General features: G+C 39.3%; 1 protein-coding gene across 20 annotated transcripts in view; it reads right to left on the reverse strand.

Moving 5' to 3' along the window:
* Positions 1-3,237: 3,237 nt before the first annotated feature.
* Positions 3,238-17,737, reverse strand: part of nrxn2a (neurexin 2a) — a 119,300-nt gene continuing 104,800 nt past the window's right edge. For 10 of the 20 annotated variants that reach the window (XM_069539898.1, XM_020086156.2, XM_069539891.1 and 7 more), the window contains 5 exons: positions 12,766-12,937; positions 10,214-10,303; positions 8,670-8,998; positions 7,582-7,666; positions 3,238-5,783 (listed from right to left, as the gene is read on the reverse strand). In XM_069539898.1, the coding sequence (XP_069395999.1) occupies positions 4,981-5,783; positions 7,582-7,666; positions 8,670-8,998; positions 10,214-10,303; positions 12,766-12,937 (1,479 nt within the window). In that variant the 3' untranslated portion in view covers positions 3,238-4,980. The remainder of the gene's footprint in view (positions 5,784-7,581; positions 7,667-8,669; positions 8,999-10,213; positions 10,304-12,765; positions 12,938-17,737) is intronic. The other 10 variants (XM_069539893.1, XM_069539892.1, XM_020086158.2 and 7 more) reach the window with 3 other exon arrangements.

The following is a 17,737-nucleotide window of genomic DNA, read 5'->3' on the forward strand; positions in this document are numbered from 1 at the left end:
TAGCAGATTTTATGAAAGTATGTGACCCCGGCCTGTGTGAGGTCTCATTCAGCAACAGCCAGTGATTTATTATTTATTTTTTTTAACAAGAAAAGAGGTAGAAAAACAAATTATGTTATATAGTAAATACAGTCAACTTCCAACCTCTTGAAGTTGAACTATTACTAGCAACTATAACTTCTGCTTTTGTATGCTATCACCTTCTCTTCTGTTCCTTGAACAGTGTAATCACCGTGAGCCAGATTAAGAAACACATTCATCATTATGGCCCCATTCTCTGGGCTTTAAAGGGATAGTTCACTCAAAAATGAAAATTCACTCATTATCTACTCACCACTATGTTGATGGAGGGGTGGCTGAAGTATTTGAGTCCACAAAACACTTCTGGAGTTTCAGTGGTAAACAGTGTTGTAGCCAAATCGAATGCAATTGAAGTAACTGGGGATCACTTCTTCAAATGTATAAAAACAGACAGAAACCTAAACACACAATAAAATGCCTCCATACTGCTCTTGTGTTGTCATCCAAGTGTCCAGAAGCCCCGGCATTCAAATTTGACTTAAAACAAGGTAATTGATACCATGTTTTTAGCCTAAATGTCCTCCGATATCCTCCTCCAGAGCCATGTTCACATGTGGATCACAGTGGACATTTAAGCTAAAACATGGTGTAAATGCCCTTGTTTTGAGCTGATATTGAATTCAATTGTTTTTCTGTTTTCTGCATTTGAAGATGGGGTCACTATTTACTTCAATTATACTGGATTTGGCTCCAATAATATTAACCCCTGAAATTCCAGAAGTGTTTTGTGGACTCAAATACTTCAGCCACCCCTCCATTGGTGAATAGATAATGAGTGAACTTTCATTTTTGGGTGAACTATCCCTTTAACTATTTTACATGGAAAATTATTGTAATGAAATTAGAGAATTAACCTATTTTTTATTTCGGAATTTGTTCAAACTTCTGAGAACATATAACATGTCAAACATTTAGCAGCTGTAAGTCAGAGACAAATGGACACATTTTCATTCCTGTGTATATATAACAACTAGATATATAACAACAATTTCTCTAACATTTGTCTAAGGCACTTCATTCTAGAGGGATTTATGGACAATGAAAGAAAGCAGTAAATTAATTAATATCCTGAAATCATTATTGTGGGAACCAACAGTTTTCTCATTAGTGAAAGGAGGCAGCATGGGTTAAAAGTCATGAGTCAAGATCTGAGAAGAACAAACTGAGTCGACTGAAGTCTCAGGAAATTATTTTTTGTTGTTAAGCAATATCAGAGGCTCTGATATAACTGGCACACGTACGCAGAATTTAAGCTTAGTTGTAACTTTGTATATCTGCAAAATAGTAGTGAAGAGCGATCGTAAGGGTAAGCTATAAAGCAAGTATTGACAGTATGAAGAAAACCTGGCTTGGAGGAACAGGGGCAGGTCAGAGCAGATATGACCTGGTGGTTTTTGTTGAATTAGACTTGTGACATCTCAGCAATGCTCAACTGCAGCATATCACATCCTGTGGCCATGCAGCCACAGGATGTGATATGCACAGTTTAGACATCACCTACACTACACCTGACTTAGCCTACAAGATTATTCTCTGCCTGACAGAAATACAATAAATTCTTGTATTTGTATTTACGTCATAGAAATATTAATGGCTGCTTCAGTGAGGGCAACTAAAGCCCACATATCACAACACTGTGTTAACCTTTCTCTCTATCCTTCAGTTCCTTGTGTTCTCAGCAGGGGGTAGTCAAACAACACAAACCCTGTAACTTCTCACAAGCAAATATTATTGCTCATATTTGGGGGAATGTTTTTCTAGAAATAATATTCAGGTTAGGAGACAAAGCACATGACAGGACTTATGAAATAATATTCATACTTTTGCATTATTAGCCATTGTGTATACAGCATTTTTACATTTTTACTGTAAATTAAGAACATACGTTAATAGCGTAGCATGTACAGGCCAACTAAATAACTTTCATTTTTAAGTTATACATTTCTGTCTTTATGGTATGATACGTGAATGCAATAACTCATATTCAGTACCATCAATCAATCATATTTGGCTGCCTGTCACAACCATCTATCTTTACTTATCTTCCTGAGGGTCGCAGGGTGCAAGCTGGAGCCAATCCCAGCTCACATTGGGTACACTATGGCCACGTCACCTGTGTAGCACAGCCAACATAACCTACCATTCAATTTAGTGTCTCCGATTGACTTTACCCAGGAGGAAGCCAGAGTACCTAGAGAAAACTCAGGGAAAACATGCCAGTTCCACACAGAAAGATCTTAGCTGAAACAGAATTTGAACCAGGAACCCTCTTGATGTTAGGTGCATCCATTCCATCATATAGAGGCAAATGGAAAAGTAAGAAAATCAGTGGAGCAGAGGCTGAGATGATGAAATGTGATAGTGATGCAGTCTGGTTGGCACCCACAACCTTCACACTATGCTCCAGATTCATAATGCAGGCTCTGCTTTTTCTGCAGTTTTCAAGTCAAGGCCAAGTTCAGCACTGATCACTTTCACCATTTTTGACCTTAAGACTGAACTTATTTCTGTGTGTTGTAAATCACCAGTGACCCCAACAGGAGTTCAGCTGGTTTAATATTTTGTTTGATTTGAGCTTCAAGTTTCAAAACCTCATAACTGACATCGTGTACGGCGCAGAAAAAACACTTATTAATGAATAATGGACATGATCCCGGCATTACTGACACACCAGCGCTATGTACTGCCAGAAATAGAGAGAGTCAGAAAGACAGAGAGAAAGGGGGAAGACAGAGAGAGAGAGCAAGATGATGAAACTCAAGTGTAAGACCCATTTTTAAAACATACTAAGGCCTGTAATTTATAAGAAATGCTGTTTCTTCACGTTAAACATGTTAACTTATCTTGTTGGCAAAATGTCAGCTTTGTAGGATTACATCGTGAGTGCATTGTGTTTCTTTGATCCCAAAATACTCACAAACCCCAATAGCTGAATCAGCCAAAAAAAGCAAACAGTACATTCAATTAATATTGAAAGTTTGTGGCCAGGAGAGAGTCACTTGTGCTGATTTATACCAAAATTGTGGCCTGAAATCCTAATTCACGTCAGTCTTAGTTCACCAATACACATCAACAATGTCTGCATCCAATAATGAAGGGCAATTAAAGTGAATTGTCTTTGTGCATCCACAAAAAGCAACACACAACACGAGTGTGTACAAAGTATATAATCAAGTGTATTTTCATCTCCACGTTCTGTACACATATTAAGATCAATTTCACATGAACACTATACAATAGCAATGAGTGAGGAATGGTATATTTTCTGAGCGCTGAGCAGCTCACGCTGAATGGCACTTTCATAAAAAAAAAAGAAGAACAGGAAATCACAGCATGAATAAGTAAATGTAGACATAACTCAACAGAGAAAATGGCTTTATATTATCAGATCCATTGAGTAACAGATTCAGCACATATAAAATGCACAATGCAACGAAATCAAACAATTTGTTCCGTCCTTGTGTTGTCTCTGCATAATCCAAACTGTAAATAATGCAAACACAAAGATATATTTGCAGCTATCAGAGTTAAGTGTGCTTCTTCTCTGGATTGAAGTAAAAGGCAATCTAAAATGTAACATTTTTAAGAAGAGTGGTAACAAGATACATCGAAATATCAGAGAAATATCAATACAATTCACAAACCTTCAATTAGTCATCTCATAGAATAGTCTTTTAGTAACTGATAGAATAAAAAAAACAATACAGTTTTGGCTGCTTTACAAGGAATATCTATGTCTCAGAGATATGTTTACATTTCATGTGTGCTTTTTGAATTTTCCCATGACAGTTTCGAGGAAAGGAGAAGATCAAGAGTGAGCCAGACTGTTGTGGAGGGTTGGTTCTTCCTTTCCAGGAAGCGATGAGAAAATCTTCCTCAAAACGTGATTCTGTGTTCCCAGAAACTCCTGTGAAGTTTTTTTTTTTTTTTTTTTGGGCTGCAGCGGTTTTAGATGTTGCTGTGAAAGTTGTTGAAGGGGGGTGGTCGAGGATATCAAGTCGTTTTTCCTATCCATACCTACTCCCCCTGCGTACACAATCCTTTTTCAATCCGCCAGCCTCTATATGTACATACAAACAATGTTTACAGAGAAATACCTTCACTGGTGTAGTCTGACTTGTTCACAATTATCCCTACTTGGAATGACATGGCTCAATGACTGTGATGTCTCACATAAAAAAAATCGGATCCATTATGATATATGCTTCACTGACAGGAATGTGTTGAGTGATTTAATAATTCATTTAAATTTGCGGTAATTTTTTTACTAGAGCGCTTGACATCATGCTTCATTTATGATACTGCACTGGCAACATAATACCATCTCGGAGGCAGGGCGACTGGGGAGTTTTAAAAGACACATAACATAAGATGGAGGCTGCAGAGATGATGTCTTATCCAAATAAAGGTTTTCTTTTGTACTGTAGTCAGAAATCCTGGGGTTCTCTCTGCTCATCTACCATAAAAACTCAATAATTGGCCTGTTTTGCCTCATATATCATAATGGGGACATTGAGACTTGTTGAGATAGAGCATTACAAAGAACAAAGAAAACACTGAGGCAAACCTGTCTTGTTCTCAGCACTTTCTCCACTGAACCATATCCATGCTATATACAAAGCCAAAGTGGATATGCTTCTTCCAGCTTGTTAAAAACATAAAAAAAATGATACACTAACAAAGAATCTGTGAATGCAGACTGGAGCACACCTTGTGACACAGAGGATGAGTCAGATCTCATATTGTGGACAAAGATTTCATCGCTAATAGGCTGCAGCTGTTTTTTTGTGGCCCGTGAAATTTCACTGATGGTCGACCTGACAAAATCGGGGAGCGAAACAAAAGCACTCTCTCTCATCCTCTTGTCTCAGTCCAAACTACTCCCCCTCCTCTGCACTCTCAGACGTAGTATTCTTTGTCTTTGTTCTTTTTGCCCTTTGTGATTGCCTTGGCCACAGAGGCCGTTGCTGTGCTTTTGTCTTTGACCACTGCTCCATTGCCCTCCACAGTGGAATTGTTGGCAAAATTGTGGCTCTGGTCCGTCTGGTAGGAGCCCTCATCCCGGTTGCGGTACTTGTACATGGCATAGAGGAGGATAAGAATGCAGAGAGCAGCAGCAGCCACGATACCCACCACCATCCCCGTGGTGCTACTGGACTCCCTGATCACCTCCACGGCACCGGGTTGGCTCTTTTCATCAGAGACTGTGGGGTTGGCTGTGGGCACATGGGGAAAATTGGGGGGGTAAGTTAGTCCTGGTGTGTTTCGGGAGGATGGAGGAGCAGGGGGCAGAAGCACCTGGTCACGGGTGTTCATTTTGCCTGCGGGGATGTGGAGCTGGTCAGGGTTGGTGGTAGGAACATAAGGAGGTAGGGGGCGGGGTTTCTGGACTCCACCCTCACCGGCGGCGGGAGGTGGAGGAAGGACTGTCCTGTCAGTGACCATGGGGGAGTTATTATTGTAAAAGTCCTCGTCATCAGATTCCGTCATCTCCCCAGAGCCGAAGGCCGAGACCTCCACAGGGTCACCACAGTCCTCCTGGTCCGGGGGGCAGGAGGGATGAGGAGGGAGTATCAGGGACTCTTTGGTGGTTTCAAGTGGGGAGAGGAGGGTAGGGGGAGGAGGGATGACAGGGTAACGGGTGGCGATGGATGGGGGCTCAAGGGAATCCACTGTTATAATAGGCAACACTAATTCACCTCCTAGAAAGGAAACAGAAAAGGTAGGGGATCCTAAATTAGAACAGCATAAAAACTAAAATCCTGGCTGAACAAGCTGTGCTCATCAAAGTGGAGCCACAATCTGCTCATTATGTAAAAATATTAGCTGGCTTATCACTGGTATTATTTATTATGATTGCAAATAATACGCAGATTCCTTTAATACAAAGTTATTTACATAAGCATTTGGCAAACGCAGGGGAAATAATTTAAACCACCATGTTTTTGAATGTTATATTCGGTTCTTGATTCTTCAATACAGATTTTAAACCTTGATTTAATGATAATATCATATGATAAAGCGAAAACATAGAAGAGCTCACATGTAGAAACAAACACACAAGATGACCCATGAAAGGCGGCAGCTGAATGAAGAGCATATAACAGACAGAGCACATAACAAACACAAGAGCAGTACATTAAATTGCCATGGTACTGAATGCACATCTGTAGGCAGGGGTTCAAGGGTTGACAAGAGAAATCACAAGAGAGGTTATTTAATTTAGGAGTCACACGTGTAATATTGTGGCTTATTGAAAGCAATTAGCATGCCCTGTCTTTAATCACCACATGAATGAGTCCTCACTCAATCCACCTTACTGTATATGTGTTCTAATACCATGCATTGGCAATTGACTTTGATAGAGTGTCATCTGGTCCTCCAGTCTGCAGTTTGGCTATTTACGGCCGTGAAGTTCGCTTTCATCATTATTTGATGCACACTTCTTAGGGCCGGTCAACAACATAAGGTCTGATAAGGTCATATTAATAATTGAGGCACCCGCGATAAGGGCAGAGTCCTCCTTAAGTTCCACAGCTGGTTTCTGTCACAGGCCTGATGTGCCGTATACTGTCTTCCTCTCTTAATGACTGTGGTGCACTTCATTAAGATTTCCTCATATTCAATTTAATGAGTTCCAGACATGACTCAGAAGCTAAAACACAGGTTTAAATTATGCTTCTTGAATCTGTAACGACAATTCAAATACAACAATTCAGCTGTTTTGACAGTGCCCCTGAACAGATGAGTGTAAAGTTGATGTAGAAACATGATGCTGGGAAGCACCTAACAATTTTGAAACAACGATGGCTGCCTGATGTTGATGCCTTTATCTACAATCTTGGGTGAAAGTATAAAGCTGCTTTTAATCATGCACTGAACTCTTGATAATTTCCTGACGTTATCCGGAGGGGCTGCATGAGAGAACGCAAATGTCCAAGTGAGAGGATCTGGACTTTCTCTGGAGGTTCTCCAGGCAGCCCCCTGGTAAAAACTCAGGATAATGTCCAAATGTGCTCCATGAGATTCTCTGCAGGATTCAACATGAGCAAGTGCGTAAGTTGATGATGTGTCTAACACGCGACAGATGCTAAAATGAAAAAAACAAAAAGGAGACAAATATCTCAGGATGATAAAGCTGTGCCCTACATGTAGAAGACACTAACAAAGATGCTAAGAGAGCTTTTGGAGATTGGGTCGGCGCTGGTGTTGATGTGCTCTACACAAAAGCATGTCTTCCCTTTGAACCTTTGAAACCTTTGAAACCTTCTCTGCAGCTGAATTAACATGTTATGTCTTGGCTCTGCTTGCAGTGCCAGAGAGTTCTGTGTTGTTGTGAACATGTCTGAGCAAAGAATCTCCTGCTGGGTGTAAAAGGCAAACTCCGGAGAAAGTCCAGACCCACTTGTGCGGACATTCTCCAGAGTTAATGTCTGAAAACACCTTTAATGGGATAAATATAGCTGTATATTCCCATCTTTTTTGTCACGGCTGACTCACCTGTTCCTGGTTCACACTCCTCCAGGTCCTCATCGTCACTAGGACACTCTGCTGAAGCCACCAAAATATCATCAGAGTTCTGCGGCTGAAAGAAAAACAGAGAAAATGTCTTGTTTTTGTTTTTTTGGACAAATCTAGGTTTGTTCTCACTCTTTTATGAGCATGTTTGCCGGCGGACTTTCTGCATCCCATCTGAGGAAAAGCTGCCGCACTGTTTCACTTTAGTGCTTTGGCTCAGAGCAACAGTAGTGAGACTACACATCTGAAATGTGCCTATATGCAGTTATTCTTTACCCCTGTGGCCGACTTCATGTGTTGACAAAAAGAAAAGCAAGAGCACTACAGATGGAGGGGAACGTCTCAGTGGGCTAAATGTTGTACATGTTTTTATCTATTTCCATGTCAATTTGCAAAGACAAATTCTCACACGCAGCATCAGGACTTCAATATGTTTAAATTGGATTTTAGGGCACACAGTGATGCAGAATACCGGAGCAGAGCAGGGAATCGACGGTCCACTAATGGATTACTTGGTTAAATTGAAAATACAGAGACGGCAATTTCAAGGAAACTGGACAAGAGAAATGTAATGAAAATGCACTATGTATTTTTATTAGGGGAGGTAGGGGTTTTGTTTAAAACCACAGGACTCCAAGTGCAGCTGAAATCCTTCCAATTTGGCAGGTCTGCTGCATTTGGATTAAAATCATCTCATTTGAAATGGTGGTCAGTAACACTCACCAGTCTGGATGCAGGATTGTGAATGTGTAGAAATCTGTTCTTCAACAAAAAGCTTGGAGGTATGCACTCTAACAAGGGACATTTGATTTGAGTTATTTCTTATATATTGACATATATATATATATATATATATATATATATATATGTCCTTTTAGATGATGTAGTTAGAAATATATACAGTCACTGTGTCAATAGACGTTTGTTGCAAATCCAGAGAGATACTGTGATTTCTGTTTCAGACTCACACACACACACACACACACACACACACACACACACACACACACACACACACACACACATACACGTACTATATATATAACAAATATCCCTTTATAGTTTCTGACCTTTGAGATGCTCTCCCTCAAGCTGGGTGATCGCTGCCTGCGGGTGGTAGTGGTGGCCATAGTGGTGGTGGTTTCCATGATGGTGGTGGACATATCGGAGACTGCCAGCGGGGTGGCAGACGTTGTGTCAGTGGTCAGCACAGAGAGTGAGTCCCCGACAAGACGCAGGTTCCCCTCCACCTGAATGCTTGGATCATTTTCTGCTGCCAGTTTGAGCACCTGGAGACCGTTGTAATACAGCCCTGAAATCTGACCCTGGAAGGGCCGACCCTTGTCGTGGCCGCCAATTTTAATGGCCGCCTGGCTGTTAAAGATGGTCAACTGTCTCCCTAAAGTTCGACAGAGACATAGAGAGAGAAAAAAGGTGGAAAAAAAGGAGAGAACGATAGAGCAGACATGGAGAAGTCATATGGGAGAGTTTGCACATCATTTGAACCAAGTGGACTTTATCAATTATAGCATTAATAGTTTTAATTTTACTTGATTTAGATATGAACTTTAAAATGTCAATGTTAATTAGTAGCAAGTTTAAAATTTATAATTTACACATGCAGGTTAAAATCATCAGAGGAGGTTTAAAAATCTATTTAGGTTCCTATTTAAATGTTTTGACAGTGATAATTTTTAATATCATCAAGTTAGCAAATGGTCTGCAGGGGATGTAATGCTTATAACTTTGAAAGAGATGGGCAAATTATTAAAAAGGAAGTCTACAATCTGTGTCACGCTAAAAGGCAATAAAAGCTAAACACTCCACCCTTCCTTGACTTCATCAACCATTAGGCCAATAAAAAATGCTCTGCTCTGGGTTCCCCCAGCTCCTATTGTTTCACCTCCTTAAAGGGGCAATGATATTTAACAGCGCTACAGTCAGCAGCTTCCACCGATAAGCGGTGTTACACCGGAGGAGGAGGCCCGCGGTAATGGGCCAATTTCCGGAGAATACTTATTAGCAAAGTTAATGGGTGCAAACAGGGATCCAGTTTTACAGCCTGTCAGCACCGTTTTGTCGCAGCAGAAAAGTGTGGGGAGTCTGATGTAGTCTTGTAGTAAAAGGTAACACAGTACAAGGTTGGAGTGGAGGAGAAATTTGGTTCATGATTTAAAATGTTCAGTTTAAGAAAACGAGACATGGTCAACTTAAGGTGTTAAAGTAAATGTTACACAGCATTTTAATGATTTTTAAGTGGAATAATTACACACAGCAACTAATTACACACAGTGGTTAAGAGGGACGATAGAGGGTTAGACAAGGGTTATGTGTTTTTAGTTAATTGGTTTAAGATGTTGTTAAGGTGCAGCTTTTCCACAAGGTGCAAGGATGACAAAGAATAAACGGCATGTCTGCTATACCCCTTCGCTTTGAATTCCAATTTAAATGATATCTGTGGTCATTGAAATCCACAGTGCAGCCAAGTGCCAATTAAAATGGAAGCATACATCAGGGTAACTTGTCACCCTTGTCTTCTGGGACTGCACCTCTCATGGGGAATGGTTATTCACTAGTTATCTCAAGGGTTAATTATTAATCAATTAATTTTTACCTTTATCGAGTAGCCATTCGTCAACTACCCGACCAAGTCTGTATGGGATTCTTTGTCTAGCAATAGCCAGTCGTTCATTATCATAGTGTCCTTCAAAGAATTTGGAGAGACAGATTAAAGGTTAAAGTCTGCAAGCTGAAAGATCACATGGTTAGAAACAGTGTTAGAATGACTAACAGGTTTAACAAGTTGTCAATTTTAACCCAGCTGCGAGTTAAAAGAAACTTGTACTTTGCGTATCTAGTTATTCATAGTAACAGAGTTAATGCTAATTAGAGTAACGTTTAGGCTATTTATAATGTGCTACACTAGTTAGCGTTATTTAGCTATTTTTTAAGCAAACCATAAACAAACCAATTACAGTAAAATCTAAAATAATTTTATGAACTATATAAAATAAAGATTAATTCAGGTTAAATCTAAAAAGTCAAATACAATGATTAAAACAGTGGTTTCATCAGACATTGTCATCATAAACATTATTAACAAGTTAAAGCAGAAACATACAGTTTATTAGCCGTCTCACTTCTGTTCCACAATGTAATTTAAAAAAAATATGCATGAAATGCAATTTGTTTTGTTTTTACTGCAGCGCCCATGAGATATTGATATATTGTCCTTATCAAAGACTAATGGGAGTAGGAGTTTAAAAAAGTGAATGAAATAGTAAATAAACATTTAGCTCTAACCCCAATACCTTATTTGTTTTTTGGGGGGGAAATATGCATGAATAAATCTTTTATACGCAAAACTACATTGTGGAATCAGGGCTAATAGGACAAAAGCTGCGCTCAAGTGGGACAGGACTTAAGCTCCTTATTTAACACATGCGAACACAGAGGAGTAATTCATCCAGTGTGAACTTTTACAGAAAATACATCATACAAACTTCAACAGCTTGAATTTTCAGCCTCTGGAAGATAGCAGCCCAGTACATATTAGTTCCATGAATACTCTTTAATCCTTCTAGCATAGAAATAATTTCTTTCAATCACCAGCCACAAGGTTTCCATGAGCTTTGGACTTAAAAAATTCTTGTTGACACTTTTTTATAAAGGACTTCATGTCTACAGGTTCCTTGGTCCATGCACAGTTTGTTACAAACATTTAATCTGTAAACATGTTTAATCCATACATGAATAAAAATGTAAATATGTGTCAAACCATGTTGGAGGACATTGGATCGTGTGAATGGATAAAAAGGATTAGGATTAAAGAAGCATGGAGAAGGCGGCACACTACATGGCAGTGCATGTCAGTTACAGTGACGCTTACCTACACAATGTTTTTTCTGTGAGCTTTAATATGGAGCTGGTTGTAATATAAGTATATAAATATGAATATATAACCTGTATTAATGATTTTGTATGTTTGGTATCTTTTAAAAATATTTCTCTGTGTAATTTGTTTATAAACCATTGATTTCTACCACACAGCACACACATTTTTACATTTTCATTTATTTATTGTTTAACATAACTTCCTTTCTTTCCTTTTTTTTCCTCTTTTCAGAATAAGTTCAGGATATTGCTGATTATGTAAATGTAGTCAGTGTTTATTACAGCTCATTTCATGTTATTTGATGTCCATTCAAAGTAAAAATATACTCCTAATTGTCACCTCTGTCCTCACTGACCTCTGAGTGAACCATGCACCATGAATGGCCATCACTGTCACACAGTTTAGATCTATGTACAACTGTGGTGTGTGCATGTGAGCCTGCAGCACCAGCTGGAGGCAGAGGACTCGGTTTGGTCCTATGATGGCAGCTGGTGCATATGCTCCGACTGAGGTGAATTGTTGATTGGTATTTTTTCACATTGTGAATGGGATGTATGTGTATGCCTCTTTTTGTCAGTTCGCCTTTGTGCCTATGCAGATCTAGCAAACAGTTAATAGGTCATGACTGTATATACATATGATGAGGCCTAAAATATAATAATAATAATAACTATAATTTCCTTGTACACCCTGTTCAATGACAATAAAGGCATTCTTATATAAGGTAATGCTTCTATTTTCATCCAGGTGAGTTAATTAAGTGTTATGTATATGTGTATGTCAATTCAGCATAAGGAAAACATATGCGATATGGACATTATAGAACTTTTATGAAAAAAATACGACCTTGTGGTGTTCAGTGAGGAGATGAATGTATATGTGGGCTGTGCAAGATCACTGCTGAGTTATCAATGTCAACAAGAATTCCTCAGCTGAATTAATAATAACACTTTGTCTTTGGACCTTAAGTAGTATATCAAAAACAAATAAATAACTATTATATTAGAATTAGGGCAAAAGTAGAAATGTGTAGAAAATCACACTTTTTCCTTGCCTTGACAGGCTGATGAGAATTAGATATCAACTGAGGCAGATGTATTAATATCAGATTATTAAATTATTTTTGCAAAAGGGCACATCCAGTAGTTTTTTTTGCATTTCACAACTGAACATTGGAAGATTTGTGTTTGATAGGCAGACATGCAATTATCTCTCACTGATCCAGATGCTCAAAGCCATCTGTCTATACGTCATTGTCCCATTAGTCTTACCTGGCGGATAACGCTCAATGACTGGATGGTTGTCCACCTGGAGCGTGGCATTGCCACCACTGCGTGTGAAGCGTACAACATGGTACTTGCCGTCATTTACTATGACAGCAGGCTCGTCGATGGTGATGTCATCTGTCCCCACATTGAAGATGACACCGATTTTCCCTTGATCCTGTGGGTGACAAACAATGAATAAATGTGACACAGAAAACGTATCATCATAAAAACTTTAAATGTGCACAAAACGAATTTCCACCAGTGTCAGCTCTGTTGAGTGAGACACCTTTTTTTTAAGCACTAGAAGCAAATCTTTTGTGACATCAACACTGTGTTTAGCTCTTTCTTTAGGATTCAGCTCCACTCGCCCTCAGAAGCAGGCCAGGTTTCCTGATGTGAATCACTCGTGACAGAATCCTGCTGTTTCCCTTTTGGTTGACCAACTTCTCTCCCTGTCAGCCTTTCCTCGCTCCTGCCAACCTTCCCCAAAGGTCAAAGCTGCTTCTCAAGACAGCCTTTGGGTGGCACTGATAGGAAACATTGGAAACAAACTGCGTGGGTCTCAGTGTCTGCATGGCCTCTGTGCATTTGCTGCCTTCTGTCAATGCTAATATGGATAAAATAGACATTTGTGAGAAACAGCACATGGCTCTGCAGGAAGACACATTTTAGATTTTACTTTTAGATTGCAATAACCTTATTAACTGTGATCAATATAAGTCAATAAAACATATCTTACAATATAAAACAAAACATATTCTGTCATCCTGAAGGGATGGAGTGGAAGTAAAGTTTTGAAACTGAATTACAATTCCGTTTTTATGTGACAGGCATTGGCTTGAGCTCCCCCAGAGACCCTCAAAGGATAAATGCATAGATAATGGATGAATGGATGAATGGATGGATGGATTGATAGATGGATTGATGAAACAGGCATGTTTCTGTGTGGAGTTTGCATATTCTCCCTGTGTGTTTCTCTGGGTACCTCAGCTTCATGCAGGTTAGGTTAATTAATGACTCTAAATTGCCCAAGTGTATGTCAATGGATCCATGTATCAGCAGTGTGATTGACAGCCTGTCTGTCAAGAGAGCCTCCAGCCTCTTGCCCAATGTCAGCTGTGATTGGCTCCAGCTCCATACTGCGACCCTCAGAGTAGAAGCGGTGTTGATAAAAGAAGGACTGATGTAACAGGCAGTTAAATGATTTTGCAACAAGTACCTGTTGTATAGTATGTCACATGTGCACAAGAGCATGTTGTCTACATACGGGCAGAACTTCATTATCATTATAGAACATTAATGACTTTCAAGCTGTGTAGTATCTCCTCGTATCATTTGTCTCTCAGCTGTGAACCATCGAGCACCAAGAGTCTGCGGGTTTTAAATCAAACTACCTTGGCTCCAGCAGCTGGCTGCACTACATCACACCAGAGAGAGGAGAGAGAAGGTTGAAAGAGAAATTGGCTGCTATGGTGTTTTATTGCAAAAAGATTCTGCAGAATGCTGGTCCTGCATGGCACACAACATGCATATTATTATTTACTGGACATTCAGATATAATCTAAATATCTTCCACATTGGATTTGTATTGGTTTTGAATTTTCTGTCTGCGCTTTCAGAGCGTACTCCTTGTCATTCTCCATTTGATATCAGTAATGATTGTTCCCTTTCTCATACCTCCAATATTGCATTGTCTCAAAGACCAGAAATTCTAATGTGTAGAAAGAAATACACCTTTTCTTGACTGCTTGATGTCGGCCAATGCCATTGTCTGTAAAAGCTGTCTCCAAGTTTGCTCTCACTCCCTATAATCACATGTTAAACCATTCCAGAAACCTTTTAAATTTGAACATTTATTAATGCTGACATGATTAGCATTATGTGCTGAAGTGTTAAGTATCCTCAGAGACCTTCAACGTCCCATTAATAATATAATATTAAGCTTGACAAATCAAATTTCAACTCACTTTATTCTATAAAGGAGCTCTATAAAGCCTCCACTGTAAAACTATGAAACCTCCAGTCAGAGCAGTCAAAGGGTCATTGGATTCTTATCATTCTCCATTCACTTAAAAGTTGTCATGAACCCAGGACTGATTCATTATGCATAAACTGCAGCTGATTATTAAATTCACATAAGTCAAAAAGACTAAACTCCTTTATGAAAAAATGTCTACCCACTCACAGCTACTCACTGGGAGCCTGTGAGCTAATTAAAGTCAGTGTTAGTTTAGTAGAAATCAACATTTTACAAAATTATGTCAAGACACCATATTATCACCATTTTGTTCGCAGAGTAAGAAATATCTGTCACATTCCTTGTTTGCTTATATTCTGTACATGCAGAGCTATTAACTTGTCCAAATTTTAATCATGCCGCCCAAGAAGCAGAAGTGATGAGTCTTCATTAAGTAACTACAGGGTTGTGTGGCCTCAGGTCAAATTCAGTCGTTGTCCTCTGGACAACAATTAACATCTCCGGGGCCAGACGAGTCAGCCAGCGGCTGTGTGTGGCTCCGACACAAGCATTTCTATTTTGCTAACTCGAGTCTTTGAGTGCAATTACAGAACAGCCCCAAAGCTCTTTGTGACAGCTGGCACAGCAACACTCCTGCATCTTAGTTTCAGTAAACAAAAGTTGGCCTTTCCACTTTCCACGTTTTCTCTGCAAGAGGCTGCTTAGCACTCACGTGTTTGTATATATAGCCAGTCAGGCATAACCTCATGAAAGGCAGCGCAGTCTCCCACCTACTACGTTGACATCCGCTCTGTCGAAGAGAGCTTTTCATTTTAAGTACTCCCTGTTCGCTGGAGCTTTTACAGTTAGATCTCAGATCTTGTCTCAGCTGCAGCCTACTCCGATTCATCTGAGAGGCAAAGGATTGATTATTATAAGGACGTGTTATTATAAGGAGTTATCTTTGATGGGGTGAAAAAAAAAGAGGACTATGAAACTGATGATTCCTCTGTGATAAGGCTCTGCTGCCACCTGATACATTTTTATGCATGTAGAGCTTAGATTGGACCGATCTGATTCTGTTAAGAGAGTCAGCACATCTGTCTCTGTATTAGAAACCTTGAGACTCTACTGAAGCCGTCTCCTCAGAGGCAGATGGGAGTATGCATCAATAGCCTCAGATATTCTGACACTTACTATCCCTCCTCCTATAGCAGTGACAAGGTATCTCCCCTCCTCATCCTCTTCATACTCAGCATATAATCAATGAGTTCTAAATGAAAATAACCAGATAAAATTAATTTGATCTCTGCAACATTTAGTGACAAAAGTGCACATGCATCATCAGATTTGTACCAAACTTATCGATACATTTCTAGAGAAAACTCACAGAGAAGAAGAGCAAGAAGTCATTTTGAGCTTTGCCTTTCAATGTGCACTGAAATATACACATTCATGAGTTTTGTGTGAAGCATTACCCTCCCTGCATAGAAAAAGGCAGAATATTTATGAAGAAAGACTTTCCTATCCCGAATATAATTTTGCCCTACTGATGCATTATGTAAATGCATAAGAAATCGACTCATGGAACCGTAGAGATCCACGTTCAAAACTTTACATCTTCATCCGGTCCTCTGTAGTTTATATCTCGGCTGTGCAGCGATGCCTCTTCCGCATTTCTAATCATTCTACACAATGAATCCTGTTTTATCTTTTAGTCACTCATTAAAAACATGACCATTTGAAAGTAGAATCAGTCTCTTTAATATACTCCCTGGTGAGTTTGGTGATGCTTTGTCTCTTTTGTAGAGCCTAATTGGTCTTTGAAGCTTGTGCGCGCAATCCTCAGTTAGCGGTGCAGTTTCAGTTGGCCATGTCACCATTTTAATGCAGTATGGAGTCGTGTATGGAGTTGTCAGGATTTGACTATGCATGCTTCATTTGTACCTGTTAATCGAGATTATTACAAATGCATTGAAAGTTTTGACCCCCTTCATATTCCAGTTTTGAATAGAAAGCTTCATGTTAGGAAGATAATAATAAGTGAATTCTGTTGTAAGATACCACATCTTAAACCCCCCCAAATCCCTAATGTCATAATATCAGCAGAATAAAGTCATAATTGAAAAGAAATTTGTTACACCATGAGAATAAAGTTGTGATTCAAAAGAAAGTCCTAATGTCACAAAATAAATCTTAATTTATTGAGAAAAAGGATGTTATTTAGTGAGAAAAAAGTCATTATACTGAGAGGATAAAGAAAAAAAACAATTATTTTAGGAAATAAGCTGGCATTCTTCTGGATCCAAAGTCCTGATAACAAATCTCTTCTTGAGAAACCACAAATCCCCTTTAAATATTATGCAGTTGTACCAACGACAATCCACAGTCGAACATAACCAAACAAGTTTTTTGTGATTGTTTCTTCAAAATATCTCAGGGCCTGATTTACTAAGATCCCAAATAAAGTGTGCTAAATTGCGTGTGCAATTTAACAGATTGCACGTTTGGTTGTCGGGTGTTTTGCGGGGGATCTACTAAACATAATTGCGCAAATGATAACAGGCGCAAACTTGGTAGAGGCAGTAGTATTTATAAGTGTTTTGCGTGCGTTACTGGTTTCGAAACTTTAGGCCGTGGAATTGGAGGTGTTAGACACTGAATGAGGTAAAATGTGTAATTAATGACAGATATAAATAAATTATGTGAACTGGCAGAGATGGTCCCTATAAAACAAGAAGGTGTGATTATGAAGCTTAAAATAAAGACAACCTCAACACCCTCTGAACTCCTTTTGATTCCCCTCCGCTGAGCAGTAGTAAGGTGTCAAACTAAGCAATCTGTCAGGGTGCAAGGACTTGGCAGATCCTAGAAAAGAATATTTTCAGCTTGCTCTGTGCGCAAGCAGCAGTCTATGCATTTACTAGCAACAGGCCACAGCTGGCGAGGTCAGTTTCACACTTAAATGGAAACTAAAAATGGAAATGCAATTTACATGAGACAGTTCTGAAAAACATC

The sequence above is a fragment of the Paralichthys olivaceus genome, chromosome 15 (genome assembly GCF_024713975.1).
Source record: "Paralichthys olivaceus isolate ysfri-2021 chromosome 15, ASM2471397v2, whole genome shotgun sequence".
NCBI classification, from domain to species: Eukaryota; Metazoa; Chordata; class Actinopteri; order Pleuronectiformes; family Paralichthyidae; genus Paralichthys; species Paralichthys olivaceus.